The sequence below is a fragment of the Perognathus longimembris genome, chromosome 12, assembly GCF_023159225.1.
Source record: "Perognathus longimembris pacificus isolate PPM17 chromosome 12, ASM2315922v1, whole genome shotgun sequence".
In the NCBI taxonomy this organism is placed as follows: domain Eukaryota; kingdom Metazoa; phylum Chordata; class Mammalia; order Rodentia; family Heteromyidae; genus Perognathus; species Perognathus longimembris.
Genome location: NC_063172.1, coordinates 57,633,287 through 57,648,571, shown reverse-complemented (window position 1 = coordinate 57,648,571; position 15,285 = coordinate 57,633,287). Strand labels below are relative to the sequence as shown.

Sequence of the window (15,285 nt, the reverse complement as noted above, 5' to 3'; positions counted from 1 at the left end):
AATAAAAGTCGCTAAATGATGAGGAAGGAAAAGTACTCCTGGGAGGGCGTCAGCATATTTATGGGTCTATACTAACTTTCACAACTTATTTCAAAGGCCAGTGGCTAAGGGCTCATAGCTGCAATCCCAGCTACACTGGAAGTGGAGGAGGGGAAGACAATCAAGAGTTTGAGGCCAGCCCAAGTGAAAATGTTAGCAAGATCCTATCTCAAAAAATAGGCTGAGTAGGGTGGTATTTACACACAGTGGCGATCAGAGGCTGCCTCTGGGCACAAACAAGAAACTATCTTGGGAGGGAAGGTGGGAGAAAAACATTAACCCCTCCGTACATCACCTTGACCATAAAATTAAATTTAAAAAAGAAACTCTATCTAGAAATCAAAATGGGCTGGGGAGTGGCTCAAATACTGGAACACCTGCCTTGCAAAGTATAGGCCTTGAATTCAAACTTCAGTACCACCAAATACAAAGAGAAACGGCCTTCAACAAGTTTTATGCTGTTAAAACAAAACAAAACACAAAACATGTTTTATGCTGATTGTTTTAGTCATTTACATCTGCCCAATTAGAAAACCTTTCAAATGACTTGTAGGAACTAATTAAGTGAGAAATGAATCCTACACTTCTGAAAGCAGCAAACTGATCTGAAACTATCAGAGACTCATTTGCAAACATTCTAATGCACCTTCTTCTTCTTTTTCTTCTTCTTCTTTTTGGATACTGTGACTCACTAGGATTTTCAAACTGGTCTTAAATTCATAGACTCAGGTGATCCTCCAACCTTAGACTCCAGACTAACTGGGAGAACAATCCCTTGACACCACACCCAGCCCAGTTCAATATATAGTGCATATATGCAAAACATATACACAACTCTCACACTATTATTCTAGACCTTTCCTTAGAAAAGTTCTTCCTCAAGTGTGCTTGAGTTTACATTAAAATTCACCTCCCCTGCTCACACTCATGCATTCTGGCACATCCGGGAGGGAAGAAGAGAGCTATATACGGCCATGGCATGAGGCCAAACTAAGCAGCTCCTGGGGCGAGGGCATCTGTGATGGCAGAAGACATGAACTAGAATGCAAAGGGGGACAAGAGGAATCGAAAGATACCCAGCATGCTCACTACTTCTGCTTCCCCTCTTGACTTTCGGTCTTCTGTAACTGAGCATGAGGAAAAAATGCGGTGTGACTTTGTACCAGTCTCCTTTGATCTTCTGAATAAAGAACAACTTCATTCACCATTTAAAACAAAAAACACCACCAAAATAAACAAGGAAAAAACAACAACAACCCTGTAGCATTTGGTATAAGACACAAACAGATCTTTTCTTATGAGAACTTTGAAGTCTACAAGAACTATTTGTGACTCCAATGCCTCTTATTTCTTTTTCTGTTAATCATGCTTAAATAAGATACAGTTCTATACTATACAGTATCACAAATTTCTTTTAATTTTTTGGAGTATGTGTTTGTGCTTGTGCTAGAGCTTGAATTCAGGACTTGAAGTTCTTGCTTAGCTTTTTCTGTTTAAAAGTAGAACTCTAAAACGGAGCCACATTTCCACTTTTGGCTGTTTTATTGGTTAATTGGTGATAAAAGTCTCCTGATTTGTCTGTTTGAACTGGCTTTGAACTTTGATCCTCAGATCTTTGACTCCAGAGTAGCTAGGATTGCAGGCATGAGCCACTGGCATCTGGCTAAATTGTCCTTTCGTAAGTATTTATAATCACTAAATTGTTAAAACTACTGAAAATCTTACTTTACTTTCTCCATGTATGTATAAACACTTCAATGCTCATTTATCAATCCAAAAACACCACTCACATAATCGGACAGCATGATGCAGCATTCTTCACTCAATTTCTCTTGAACTCTGACTTATCAGAGCCTCTACGATGACACAGACTCTGACCTGTGACAGATAAATTCTACTCCAAGGGAAATGGGAAATATGGGAGCGGACTAAGATTAGACTGGCAAATTAGAGTAGATTCTTAATATTTCAAGTCCTTTAAAAAAATCTGTCAGACTAGATAAACCATGAAAATTCTTAACAAAGACATTTAGACTTACAGAGAAAAAAAAATCTGTTTCCTTCCTAAATGCCAAGAGATTCCATAAAAGCCAGGCTACAGTGTGATAAACAGATAAGCAGAGAGAAAATGTGCAAAGGATAGGTGACCTGAAACAAAGTCGACTTAGTTGTCATTATCCAAAGCTCTGAGTTCCTGCTTCTCCTAAAATGTGGTGCCAGTTCTTTCTGGGGAAAACACTTCCAAAATGCATTGGATAGCATATCACTCATACAAAGATTTCTAGGCTAGGTAGCTGTCTAAACAGCTTAAGGCCTAATGTGCTTCTTCTCAAACTTTTAATTTGATATAATAATCAGTTATCTGTGCTATTTTCAGTTGACTGAAGCAATGTCAGGAGAGTAAAAGTGTAATATCCTAAAAGATACAAGAGCATGATTTTAGTTTCTCATTTGAGTCCAGAATTCCCTTTTGCGTTCTGAGCTTGGTGTTGATCTCACTACTTACCCTACGTCACACAACCTATAAATATATATGTTGGGATCACACAACCTATAAATATATATGTTGGGAATCTATGTACCAGTAATAGAAAGATGGATTTCTTTTTTTTTTTTTTTTGCCAGTCCTGGGGGTTGGACTCAGGGCCTGAGCACTGTCCCTGGCTTCTTCTTGCTCAAGGCTAGCACTCTGCCACTTGAGCCACAGCACCACTTCTGGCCATTTTCTGTATATGTGGTGCTGGGGAATGGAGCCCAGGGCCTCGTGTATACGAGGCAAGCGCTCTTGCCACTAGGCCATATCCCCAGCCCCGAAAGATGGATTTCTTAACAAATAAAATGTGACTGAAGGCCTGCTCATTATTCAGTAGGGCAAGTGGCTATTCCATTATATTCATACAGCCTTGTAAAGATGAAGTTAAAGAGCACACCAAAAATTATTCAAGGCCCACATAATCAATGTATCTTGTTTCGCATGCATGTAGTACAGGTTAGGATTTAAGTTTTGCAGCCATGCTCTGATCCTGTGGTGAGAATTCTCCCTGAGACTATCTACTTACTGGCCTTTGCTGTTTATTGGACGTTGGATCTCTCACATAAATAGTTCGGTCAGTATTACGTACTGGTTGAGTCTTCAAATCTACTCCATCGTCATTCAGATTGTCTTTCCTTTTTGATTTTATACATCCCATATTTCCTGTTGAAACAGAAAGCAAGGACATTGTTTTACTACTCCAGAAAGTGGCTTCAAGCGGCCCAAACCCCTTCATTAAAGAAGATTAAGGAGCCTTTTCTTTATCATGCATAGATTCATACATTCAAATGCAGAAAATGTTCACAAATAGATTTGGTTGGTCATTCTTTTGTTCATTCGTTCATCCTCCCACTCAAAAATATTGAGCATCAATTTTCTGCCATATAATTCCTATTCCAAATGTGCCTATATTCTTATGGCAAAGATGGGTGAATTAAATTACAGCATGGTGTGGCAAATTGATGACAGAAGAAACCTAAGATCTTCTCAGATTGGATCTCTATGTCACGCAAGAGGAAAAGGAGTTGGTCAAGGAAGCATCCTGAAGGAAATCCTCCGAGTTGAGTTGGGAGAGATGTCAGCAGGTGGAACAATCGGCAGAGGGATTCCAGTAAGGAGGCCCTAGACAAGCAGTCATAGCAATACCAAGATCATGTGGCTCCTTCAGAGAGCTGCTTCAATCCATTAAACCCTTCCATCAAGAAATGAGAGGGAGGGGCTGGGGATATGGCCTAGTGGCAAGAGTGCCTGCCTCATATACATGAGGCCCTGGGTTCGATTCCCCAGCACCACATATACAGAAAATGGCCAGAAGTGGTGCTGTGGCTCAAGTGGCAGAGTGCTAGCCTTGAGCAAAAAAAGAAGCCAGGGACAGTGCTCAGGCCCTGAGTCCAAGCCCCAGGACTGGCTAAAAAAAAAAAGAAAGAAATGAGAGGGATGAGTAAGAATGATTGCAGTGCACTGTATTTAGAAACTGCCTTGTTAAATGGCAACTGTTTTGTACAAACACTTAAAGATTATTTATATATAGAGAGATTATATATATGAAAAAGAGGAGGGGCTGGAGGTAGGGCTTAAGTGATAGAGTGACTACCTAGCAAAATGAGGCCCTGAGTTCAAACCCCAATACCACTGCCACAAAGGAGGAGGAGGAGGAGGAGGAGGAGGAGGAGGAGGAGGAGGAGGAGGAGGAGGAGGAGGAGGAGGAGGAGGAGGAGGAGGAGGAGGGAGAAGCAGCCAGTAGGACGGCTAGAAATCAGAACTGGAGAAGAAGGCACATGCTGGGTACAATGCTGACAACTTAATTTTATTTTCTAACCTTTAAACAAGTGACAAATCACATCGGAGGAGTACAAGGTGAAGGAGAGCAGCCTCGTGGCATCATGGGAAGGTATGATTAAGAGCTGGGGGGAGGACGTTCAAAGGAGGCTCTAACCGAATGGGGCCTGGGACCTAGGAAGATATGATGATGGCCTTCCAGAAACGAGGAAATGAAAAGAGTCAGATGTGGGAGAAAAGATGTCTGTCATAAAATCCAGATAAGTAAGTCCTGTAGGCTCCCCAGCAAGATATTTGAGTTTGGAAATCAGGAGAGGCAGTGGAGTCCAGCCACAAGCCAAGACTGCGGACAGTTCTGCCACACAAAGCCCTTATATTGAGGAGGAGTCTGTATTAACTAATACAGAACAACACCGTTCAGCTAAATGGTAAACTCTTCCATTTCGCCATCCAGTTCATTATGGAATGGACAGAGCACTCTGGAGACTAAAACGGTGACACTAAAAATTTGAATCAAGTTATACTCCTCTTATAGTGTGACATTGAAGTTGAACTCATAGTTCAAAACAAGACACAGTCTGTACTGATCCCTACTGGAAGGTCTTCTAGGAACTTCTCTGAGGCTCAGTGAAGACATGGTGCAGTCCACGTGATCCATGTAAGTCTAGACCACTGACAAGTTCAAGGCACAGTTCTAAAACTTGAGAGGACAGAAAGATGACTTTCAGTTTGGGGGAGAAGGGTCATGAACCAGGCTGTGCCTCATGAGGGAAGAACCGTGATTTCCAAGAACCCCCCAGGACTTTGTCTCCCTGCCTGGCTCCCATTCATCCAGCTTTGCACAGGGTCTCACACTCCTGCCGATTTTCAGTGGGTCTGGCATTGTCGACTTGTTTGTCATTTCACTAGCTTGGGAACAAGCCTCTAAAGGACAGCCACACCTCTTTCTGAAACCAGTGAACTCTAGTTCCCAAAATAAAGGGGAAGCAAGTACTTCTTTCATTCAAAACAGCACATCCCCCCTCCTCCCCAACTGAAGTTTCTCAAGTTGACATGAGTTTTTAAAGTTGGTCTGTAAACGAGCATGTCACTTCCATTTTCCTACCACACTCTCCAGGACCCCTACCCAAATCTGTGACTAACTATTCAGTCTCAAAATGGTGCTTATAAAATTAAGATAAGTATGGTAAGAGGAAAGCCCTGTGAGCCCAGACTCCTGAGCCCAGGGTGAGTCCCGGGGAGAGTCCTGGGTGGCCCCCCTGACCCATGAGCCCTGCACAAGGCTGAGATCTGAGGATCACGGTTCAAAATTACCTCCAATTGGCCAGCGAAAAGCTGGAAGTGGAGGTGTTCTGGCCTTTCAGAATCTGGCCGAACCCTTTCCCACCCAGCACAGATGGCAGCCCAGACTAACTGGAGCACTGACGGACCCCATGCACAAAGGGGAGCCCTTCCCCACCATCAATCCCCTTTCCTCAACCTGTGCCCTTCCTCCTTCCTAGGGTGAAACCCAGGACCTCCATCTTGCTAGCACGTGCTCTGCCACTTCACTACACCCCGTCCTTGGGCCTCTAGTAACATGGAACATTTGAGTTCCTTTCTCCTCTAGCAGAAGCACCCACCCTCTTTAGAATATGGCACATGCTGGATGCGAAAATTCTGTCTGAATTTACTCCTCTCCTCTGTAGTTCCTATAGACTGGAAGTCAGTTCTAGAGGCTTCGGCTCCACTTGTTAATTCTTTCAAAACAGCCTGAGGTCAGATTCACTCACCTCTCTCCTTCCTTTTCCTCCCACACCTTCCAGCAAGGGGAGTCCGGATGAGCCTGCTGCCAGCCCGGAGCCCACAGCGCAAGCTATGGATCGTTGCGTCTGTCAGTACATGGGCTTTGAGCATGCGCTAGGAGCCCGCTGTAGGTGTGGAGGGAGGGTCAGGGAATCAGAGGGGTTCCTGGCAACCCATCTCTAGTCTAGCTGGTGAAGCTGACCTTCAGGAGGACAATAGGTAACTAAATGTACGTGAGGGTAAGACAAGAGTATGTATCCGGTTGGGGTAGCAGGGGGTTGTTCTTTCATCTGCCTGAGATGTACGAGATCTGAGACAGAAGGGGAGAAGGCCAGGAATGGGGGGAAGGAGTGAAGAGCAGGGACAATAGCTTGATTAAATCCTGGGGGAAAGTGGGGGGAGGGTTATGGAATGAAAGCAGTTGGAGAAACTGGGGAAACCTGAGCCGAGGCCTGATACCAAGGAGCTGATGTGGGTTTGTCCGTGTGATCATGGTACCATGGCAAGACAGGAAAACCACCACCACTTAGGAGAGGCCATGGGCGTTTGAGGGAGTAAGTGTTAAGGTTTCTGCAACTTTGAACTCTCACTCAGTGAAGTGGGGAGATTGGGTCTGGCTGGTGCCATCTTGGCCACATGGTGGATGGTGGGGTCTGGCATCTTGTCTTCAGGGTGCAGGAAGGCGAAGCTCCTACCTCCCAGGTGATGGGCATGCCTGAATCCCTGGAGGCCTGGGCGGGGACTTGGATGATAGGTTACTAAACCTGTCAGTTCAGTGTCTGGGACTGGGAGCTTCCTGTGACCCTGCCCCCAGCCCTGACCTATTTAGGCCTGGACCAGCTCAGGCGCCAAGACACGAAGCCAAGCATCTTCTTGTGTCCTGACTCTTCTCCTGTCACCTCAGTGCTCCATTGGAGCTCAATTAATTTGTATTTGGTATTGTTTTTGTTCTTTCTTTCCTCTCCACCCTTCACGGCTCAATTTCCAACAGGGTTAAGTGTATTTGCTCGCTGCTTGTCTTTGAGAAAGTAGTCACCATGCAGTTGCTGGCTTCGTAGTTAAGCCTCCAAAATTTGGCCTCTCAAAATGTGGCTTCTCCATTTTCTTGCCATACAACACACAATGGGGGAGAGGAGAGGAAGGACGGGTGTATCTAAATATTTAAAAATTGGTTTAGCTACAGAAAGGGTATATTCTTTCATCGCTTTTTCTGTGTATTTGAAAATTTCAAGGTAGAAAGGTGAATATTATGAAAAAAGGAAATATTACGAAAAGTAGTTGGCAGAAAATAAGAGAATATTATGAACAACTATGAAAAGACGTTGTAATCAAAATGATAGAAAATGCATGGCAAGTCGATGTGTCTGTGTGTGTGCGGTGCATGTGTTGCTGTGTGATGTGTACATATTGGGCCTTTATACATTTTTTATTCATTTCTTTATTGTCCAAGTGATGTACCGAGGGGTTACAGTTTCATACCCAAGGTAGTGTGTACATTTCTTATCCAACTTGTTATAGTGCCTTTGTGACAGGACACGGATGCACGAGGAAAGGCCCTGGAGATGCCTCCCCCGCCCCAAGTCTCCATCCCAGAGGCAGTTATCTCCCCTTCTCTGAAGTCACTGCCTCTGAGGCGGCCACACCTTCCCCCTACCTGGCCACACCTTCTCACCGCCCCCCTCCCCAAGAGAAGCCGGGGCCAAGCAGCTCCACGCCCCTTGGGCCGTGTGTTTCCACCAAGCACAGCCCCGCAGGCAGTTCAGCAAATAAAGTTCTCTCTCCTGCCTGACTACCGAGTGGAGTTCTCGATAATCAATTATTTAATTAAATCAAATGAAATCTAGTTCGGATAGAGAACTCTGCAGGAAAGAGGAGGGAGTGGAGACACCTGAGCCTGACCTCCACAAAGACACCCAGAGGACGGGATCGTGCACACATTAACCGGTAGACAGGGGACAGTGTCATCAGAGGATTCCCTACCCATAGGTTGTCATTTGTTACATTTTATCATCTGCAATGAGACAATGAAAACCACTCCACCGGAAGCAGTGGCAGCGGCCTCTGCTCCTCCAGTTGGCACAGGGTTCAAATTTGGGGCCCTGCAGTTAGATCAGCAAGAAACCTCCTGTGACCTAGTGACCAGGTAAAACATACAATACAGCGTTCTGGGCAAATGGCCCAGAGAGGGAGAAAATACAGTTTACTCTGGACAGACACGGAGTAAGTATTTGCTTACGTCCTAGGGTCTGAGTGGCACTGTACACTGCTCTGTATTTTAGTGTTTTTATTAAACAGTTAAGATGTGTGGAGCGTCTTATCACTTAATCCTCAAAGAACCCCAAGGTACTATTGTGCCCACTATAAACGCAGGCGCAGAGAGATTAAACAACTGGCCGGAAGCCCTTTCTGGTGAGCAGTGAAGCTGAACCTCGCTCACACACCATTTTGGTCTAAAGTCTGAGGCTAAAACAAATTCCACAGCCTTTATTCTTATCATTTTCTCAGCCATTGAGCTGGAGCTGTCATCTTAAAGCTCCAACTTCATTAATGTGAAACCAAGAGGTTATTTTCACAATCTGCCTCTTTCTCAAAAGGATATGAAATGCCTTACCACAAAAGAGTCAATAATGAGGCTAATAAAATCAAAACAAGAAACGGAGCCCATGAAAAGAGGCTAAGGTGAATGTGGTTAGACTGTGGGTAACAGATCTGGCATAACAGCATAGGTTTAGGTGTGCCCTCAGTTTGCAGGAGGGACTAGAGGGCTGAGTGAGTCACCCAGAAGTGTGTTCTCAACAAGAAATCTAACTTGGCTAATCATGGACTTGAGTGCTCTGGATGAGAGAGAGAGTGTGTGTGTGTGTGTGTGTGTGTGTGTGTGTGTGTGTGTGTGTGTGTGTTGGTCTGGGAGCTTGAACTCAAGGCCTGCTTGCTGTCACTGAACCTTTTCTGCTCAAGGCTAGCGCTCCACTCGCACCACAGCTCCATTTCTAGCTTACTTGGAGATAGATGAAAGTCTCACAGACTTTCCTGTCCTAGCTGGCTTTGAACCTTGATCCTCAGATCTCAGCCTCTTGAGTAGCTAGGATTATAGGCATGAGCCACAGGTTACGGGCTTCCAATTCCATTTTTTTTTTTTTTTTTTGCCAGTCCTGGGCCTTGGACTCAGGGTCTGAGCACTGTCCCTGGCTTCTTTTTGTTCAAGGCTAGCACTCTGCCACTTGAGCCACAGCACCACTTCTGGCCGTTTTCTATATATGTGGTGCTGGGGAATCGAACCCTGGGCTTCATGTATATGAGGCAAGCACTCTTGCCACTAGGCCATATTCCCAGCCTCCAATTCCATTTTTTATGGGATCCTCTTTTTAATAGTTCTTCATCCAATTCCATTTTTTCATGTTAACAAAGACATATTTTACATGTAGAGACACGTGTGTGTGTACACGCATGCTTCTCCTAGTGTTAGAACTCAATGCCTGGTTGCTGTCCTGAGCTTTTTTGCTCAATCCTAGCACACTACTACTTGAACCACAGCCCTACTTCTGGCTTTTTTGGTGGTGAATCAGAGATCAGAGTCTCAGGGACTTTTTTGCCTGCTCATATCTCATCCTTCTGAATAGCTAGCAGAAATGAGATATGACTGCCCAGCAACATAGACTTTTGATTAAAACTAAGTATAATTGGTTGGAAGTGTGGTTCAGCTGGTAGAGTGCTAGTCAATGAGCAAAAGCATCGGGTACTGAGTTTGAGTCCCAGTCTTGGACTTGAAAAAAAAATTAAAGTAAAAGAATCCTAATCACCAAGAATGAGAATGCAAATATAACTGGATGTTCCAGTGCACACTCACTTGCCTGGTCTGTAGAGACATAGACATCGACGTCACAGACATCTGCTGATCACAAGGGACTGCTGAGCAACACTTGTGGAAAATGGGGACTGCTAACATCTCTTCCCAAACAAACACCCATTTGGATAGCTAAACATTTTTTAAGGACTTTAATATATTTTTAAAAATTTTGGTTTTACTGGGCACAGTGGCTAATACCTGTAATCCTAGAAGTTTGGGAGGTGAAGATCAGGTGGATGGCTTGGGCAAAATGTTCACCAGATCTCATCTAAAACAATAAATACGCTGTATGTAGTGATGTATATCTGCCATCTCAGCTATGGAGAGAAGTGTAAATAGGAGGATCATTGTTCTGGCTAGCTAGGGCAAAAGTACAAGACCCTATCTGAAAAGTTACAAAAGCAAAATAGGCCGAGACACGGTGGAAATGGTAGACTAGCTGCCTAGAAAGCATAAAAGCCTGAATTCAAATCCAAGTTCTGCAAATTAAAAAAGACTGTACAAACCAAAAAGAGCCTGGAACAATAGTCTTTATAATTCCCTTTTAGTATCATTTGGCCTCTGGTAAGATTTGCAAAAATGACTATTAATTGTTCACCTGCTTAACAAGGAAGCAACCATGCACCTTCATTGTGCTTCTGGGGATCTCATTAGCCACAAAGTACGGGGCACCAGGAAGTGCATGCAAGTGTCATTTGTAGTACAGAGAGAAGCCATAGTGTATCAAAAGTACTCCTTCACTGAACTAGGGAAAACTGACAAGCCTCCCATCCTGTATCTATTCTGCCTTCTCTTACTAAAGGTTCTGAAATTACTTACCACTCATCTAACCAGAACTTAAAGAAACAGAATTAGGGAACTAGATATCACTCTCTCCCTGCGAAATCTCACAATTCTAGTCTCTGTTCAATATATATGTCCTGTCAGATTTCTATTCTATTCTACTCTGCTCTATTCTATTCTATTCTATTCTATTCTATTCTATTCTATTCTATTCTATTCTATTCTGTTCTGTTCTGTTCTGTTCTGTTCTGCTCTTCTATTCCTATGAATCTTAGAATATGATTCCATTAATGGTCCATATAATCCTACATGTTAACATCTAAAAACAAAACCATCAGGATGTGACCCCTGACGGTTTAAGTATCTTGCCATTTAGACTATTAAAATGTCTGTAAAGTAACACGTGTAGTGGGGCATATGGGCATATGTTCATTGTGCCAGGACTTTGAAGGATTGCCATTCAAAGCCAACTGGAGCTACACCATGAGATCCTATCTCAAAATAAACGAGTTACAGCGTTGGTGCCATGTTTTGTTATTAGGACTCATATATCTTTCACCTTGAATAACTGCTAAACCGAACTTATTTGTTCTCTTTTGCCGCAACTGAATGTCTTAGTGGCGATGAGTCACCTTAGCAACACATGAAAATTGTTCATCCAAAGGCTTTCTTGAGAGCTCTGAAGTCTGGCCTTCTCTTACCTGAAGTTGCAGTATCCAGCTGTCATTGATTCAAAATAAACGGCATAACCATACATGTTAGAAAGGGTGAGAGACAAAGGGTGTAGATGGAAGGCGTGAATATTGCCTAGCATTTCTCAGGCAAGGAAAGTAAAGCCCAGAGACTGAATATCAACCAATACAAAGAAGAGGTGTTGGTTTATATTTGTTATCCCAGCCACACTGGAAATATATTCAGGTGGATCACTGTTCTGGTCAGTGTGGGACTCTTTAAAAAATTAAGAGCACCTGCCTAGCAAGCACAAAGCCCTGAGTTCAAGCTCCAGCACCAACCAATCAATTAAAAAGTTTGAGTTTTATGGTACACTAATTTTATTAACAAAAAAATTAATCTTAAAATGTTTCTGATCTCCAAAGAGAACCATGGTACAGTAAAGCTCATGTTCTCTTTGTGTTTAATTCTAAAATAGTTAATTAACAGATTGTATACATTCAATGGCTTCCTCTTTACCTATTTTCTTTTTGCCTTTATGATCCGAATCTGACACATTTAATGTGTCTTACGTTTGCAGAGTCCTCATCTGGTTTGAAATCACTTCTTTACTACCAGTCACAAGGAAAACCACAGCTTATAAAGTTGCCATGACACAAATTTCCAATGGGAGCATGGAAGCTAATTGGATCCCGAGATATTCTGAAATAATGACACATAAAAACAGTAAATTGTCTTTGCTTATCAAAGCACTAAGTACAGTTGAATGGCCCTCATCTACCATGGTGGGTCCAAAAAAGAACTGCAAGATAACTAAAGGAGAAAATGAGGGTGATCTTCTGAAATTGGAAGGAAGAGAAAGAGGAGAATAAGACAGATGTGAAGTAGGCCCAAGGAAGGCTGTCTGTCTGCCACCTTTGAAAGCTCCGAATCATGGACAAAACCACTCTTCTCTGCTCTAGCATCCCCACCATTAAATGAAATAATTGGGTTTGTTCTGGCTTTACAATACGGATTACACTCCTTTAACACAGAAGCCTTCTTAACCCCATACCATCACTTGGAGGAAGAAATTATTTCTAAGACACTGGAGGTATGGTTTAGCAGCAAAGCGCCTGTCTAGAAAGTCTAAGACCCCGAGTTCAAATCCCAGTACAACCAAAAAATAAAATAATTCTAAAAACATTAATGGGTTATGCAAAGTTCTGCATAAAAGGATACTTGGTATAGGATTGCTTTAAATACTATACAGAAATAGGCTTAAATAAATGAAAATCAGGGCTTAAAATTCACTTCACCAAGGGTCACTTCTCTTAGGGTTTCAATTTATAAGAGGGTCAATTGACCAAAATGGGTTATTTTTTTTAACTATTTGTGGGTTTTATGTAAGTTCATATCAGGTAGGATAGTTTTAATAGGATAAGTTTACAGTGGTTTCTATTAGTTACAGCTGTTTTACGAGATAAAGAATATAATTATTGAATGTTCTTAGGACTGTAGTAACTTTAAGTGTTAATATGAGGCATAGTTATTTTGGTAGTTACTATTTTGCTTACTTTAACCATCTACACTTTTAGGATATTTACTAATACATATATTAATTGTACAAAGTGGTTTCAGTGATATTTTCATATATGCAAATAAGATACTTTGATCAAATTCACCCTTTTCAATTGCTTTTTCTTTTCTCACCCCATTTGAAATACTCTTAGCAGATTTTCCTATTCCATCTTTGCATACATGTGTACTGATCTTCAATCATCTATTCACTCTGCCTTCACCCTCTCTTTCACTCAACCTCTCCCATTGATTCCCAGTCCCGAAGAGTCCCCATTGTACACCAGTGTCCTTTAAAAATAAAAAGTCTAGATTCTACATATAAGAGAGAACATGAAATGTTTTCATTTTTAAGTCATGATCTCCAGCCCATCAATTTTCCTGCAAATTTCATAATTCAGCCTGTCTTTATGAATGAATAGTCCTCCATTGTGTGTGTATGCCATATTTTCAGTTGTAGCACGCCATGTCTTGTTATCACAGCTTGGCTATTGGAGACAATGCTGCAGGATGCAAAGGTAGATCTGTGCCTCTACGCACCTTGATGTACATTCTTTCACATACATATGCCCAGGAGTGGTACCACTGTATCCTACGGTATGTCTACTTTTAGGTTTTTGAGGAATCTTCATACTGATTTCCATAGTGGCCATTCTAATTTACATTCTCATCACTATTGTATTGAGGTGTACCCCTCAGCCCCAACCCACTCTCCTCACCAGTATTCGTTGATGCTTGCTTGCTTCATGATTTCTGAGATGGAATCTCAGTGTCATTTAGAAGTACATTTCCTTCATGGCTTCATGTCCTTCTTAGCCATTAGTAATCTGTTTGGGAACTATCTGCTTTATTCATTTACCATTTAGATTGCCATTGGCATTGTTTCTTTCTGTGTTATGGAGCTGTTTATACATTCTAGATATTAAATCCTCATCCAAACCAAAAGACAAGCTTCAACTTTAGGATTAAAAACATGTTTGTTTTACAAAATTATTTTATTTAGTATCATTTTTTTTTTTTTTTTTTTTTTGGTCAACTCCGGGACTTAAACTTAGGGCCTGGGCTCTGTCCCTGAGCTTTTGCACTAGCTCCACTTTTGAGCCTCAGCACCACTTCCTGTTTTCTGGTTAATTGGCGATAAGAGTCTCCCGGAGTTTCTGCCCAGGCTGGCTTTGCACTGTGATCCTCAGATCTAAGCCTCTTGAGAAAGTAGGATTACAAGTATGAGCCACTGGCACCTGGCTTTATTCAGTGTCACTTTTTAAAGTTACATTTGATCTTTTATAGATTTTTTTTTTCCAGAGATGAGGACCAAACTTGGGGCCTTGCGCTCACCAAGCAGGCGCTCTTCCGCTGAGCTAAATCCTCAGCCCCTAAAGTTACATTTGAAATTCAAGTTTCTACTGCTTTCTGGGCTCCATCTACTGTTTTCCCTTCCCTTCCATGGATGGTTCTCTCTCTTCATATCAAACGTTGGTGCAAATAGCTGCCAAGTTTACACATTGTAAATGCTCCTTACACACCGGAGCTGAAACATGTCATGTGTTAGGATTAGTTTGGTCACTTCCAATATCCTCTTGAGAGAACTTCCCCAGTATAAATTTCAACCCAAATTAAAAATTTAGTTTTTTTCATTGCAGAAATAAGCATCAAGCTTGACAGGCAGAATATTTAAAAAGTGGATAAAGCTATGTAAGAAATATAAATCATATTTAAGTACTTAAAAGGAGCAAGGATTTTGGTAAACTGATATCTGATAAATCTGTTATCTGATACTAGTTTTTAAGTTGTTTTTGGAAAATTAACCTAGAACATAATATCTCAACACACACAAAAATACCATGTGCCATTAAACTAGTTCACATATGTTTTGTTGACATAAAATATTTACAATATATTTAAGTGGAAAAAAATAAGGCGAAAGCAAACTGAGTGGAGTGGTTTGAGCCTGAAATCCCAGGTCCTTGGTAGGTGATTAGAGGATTAAGGTTCTATGCCAGTGGAATTAGCAGGATACCATGTCAACCAATAAGCCAAGTATGACAAAGCTATAAAGGATATCACAGGTGTGGGGGGGGGGGTGTCAAAGCCTGGGCCTACCCAGGCAAAATTGTGAGACCGCCCCCATATGAAAATTAACTAAAGTATAAAGGTTGGGAGTATGCTTCAAGTAATAGAGTGCCTAACAAGCACAAGACCTTGAGTTCAAATTCTAGTACTACCACCAATAATAATAATAAAGTGAAAACAGTATTATATGTAGTATGATATCATTTTTATGATGGGAAAA

At 42.0% G+C, this 15,285-nt stretch overlaps 1 protein-coding gene across 2 annotated transcripts in view; it reads right to left on the bottom strand.

Annotated features, from left to right (window-relative positions):
- The window catches only part of Lyn (LYN proto-oncogene, Src family tyrosine kinase), a 132,236-nt gene that overhangs the window by 67,100 nt on the left and 49,851 nt on the right, over positions 1–15,285 (bottom strand). Inside the window, exon 2 of one of the 2 annotated variants that reach the window (XM_048359181.1) lies at positions 3,162–3,235. In XM_048359181.1, coding sequence (XP_048215138.1) covers positions 3,162–3,230 — 69 coding nt within the window. In that variant the 5' untranslated portion in view covers positions 3,231–3,235. Of the gene's footprint in view, positions 1–3,098; positions 3,236–15,285 lie in introns of both variants that reach the window. The other variant, XM_048359180.1, reaches the window with a different exon arrangement.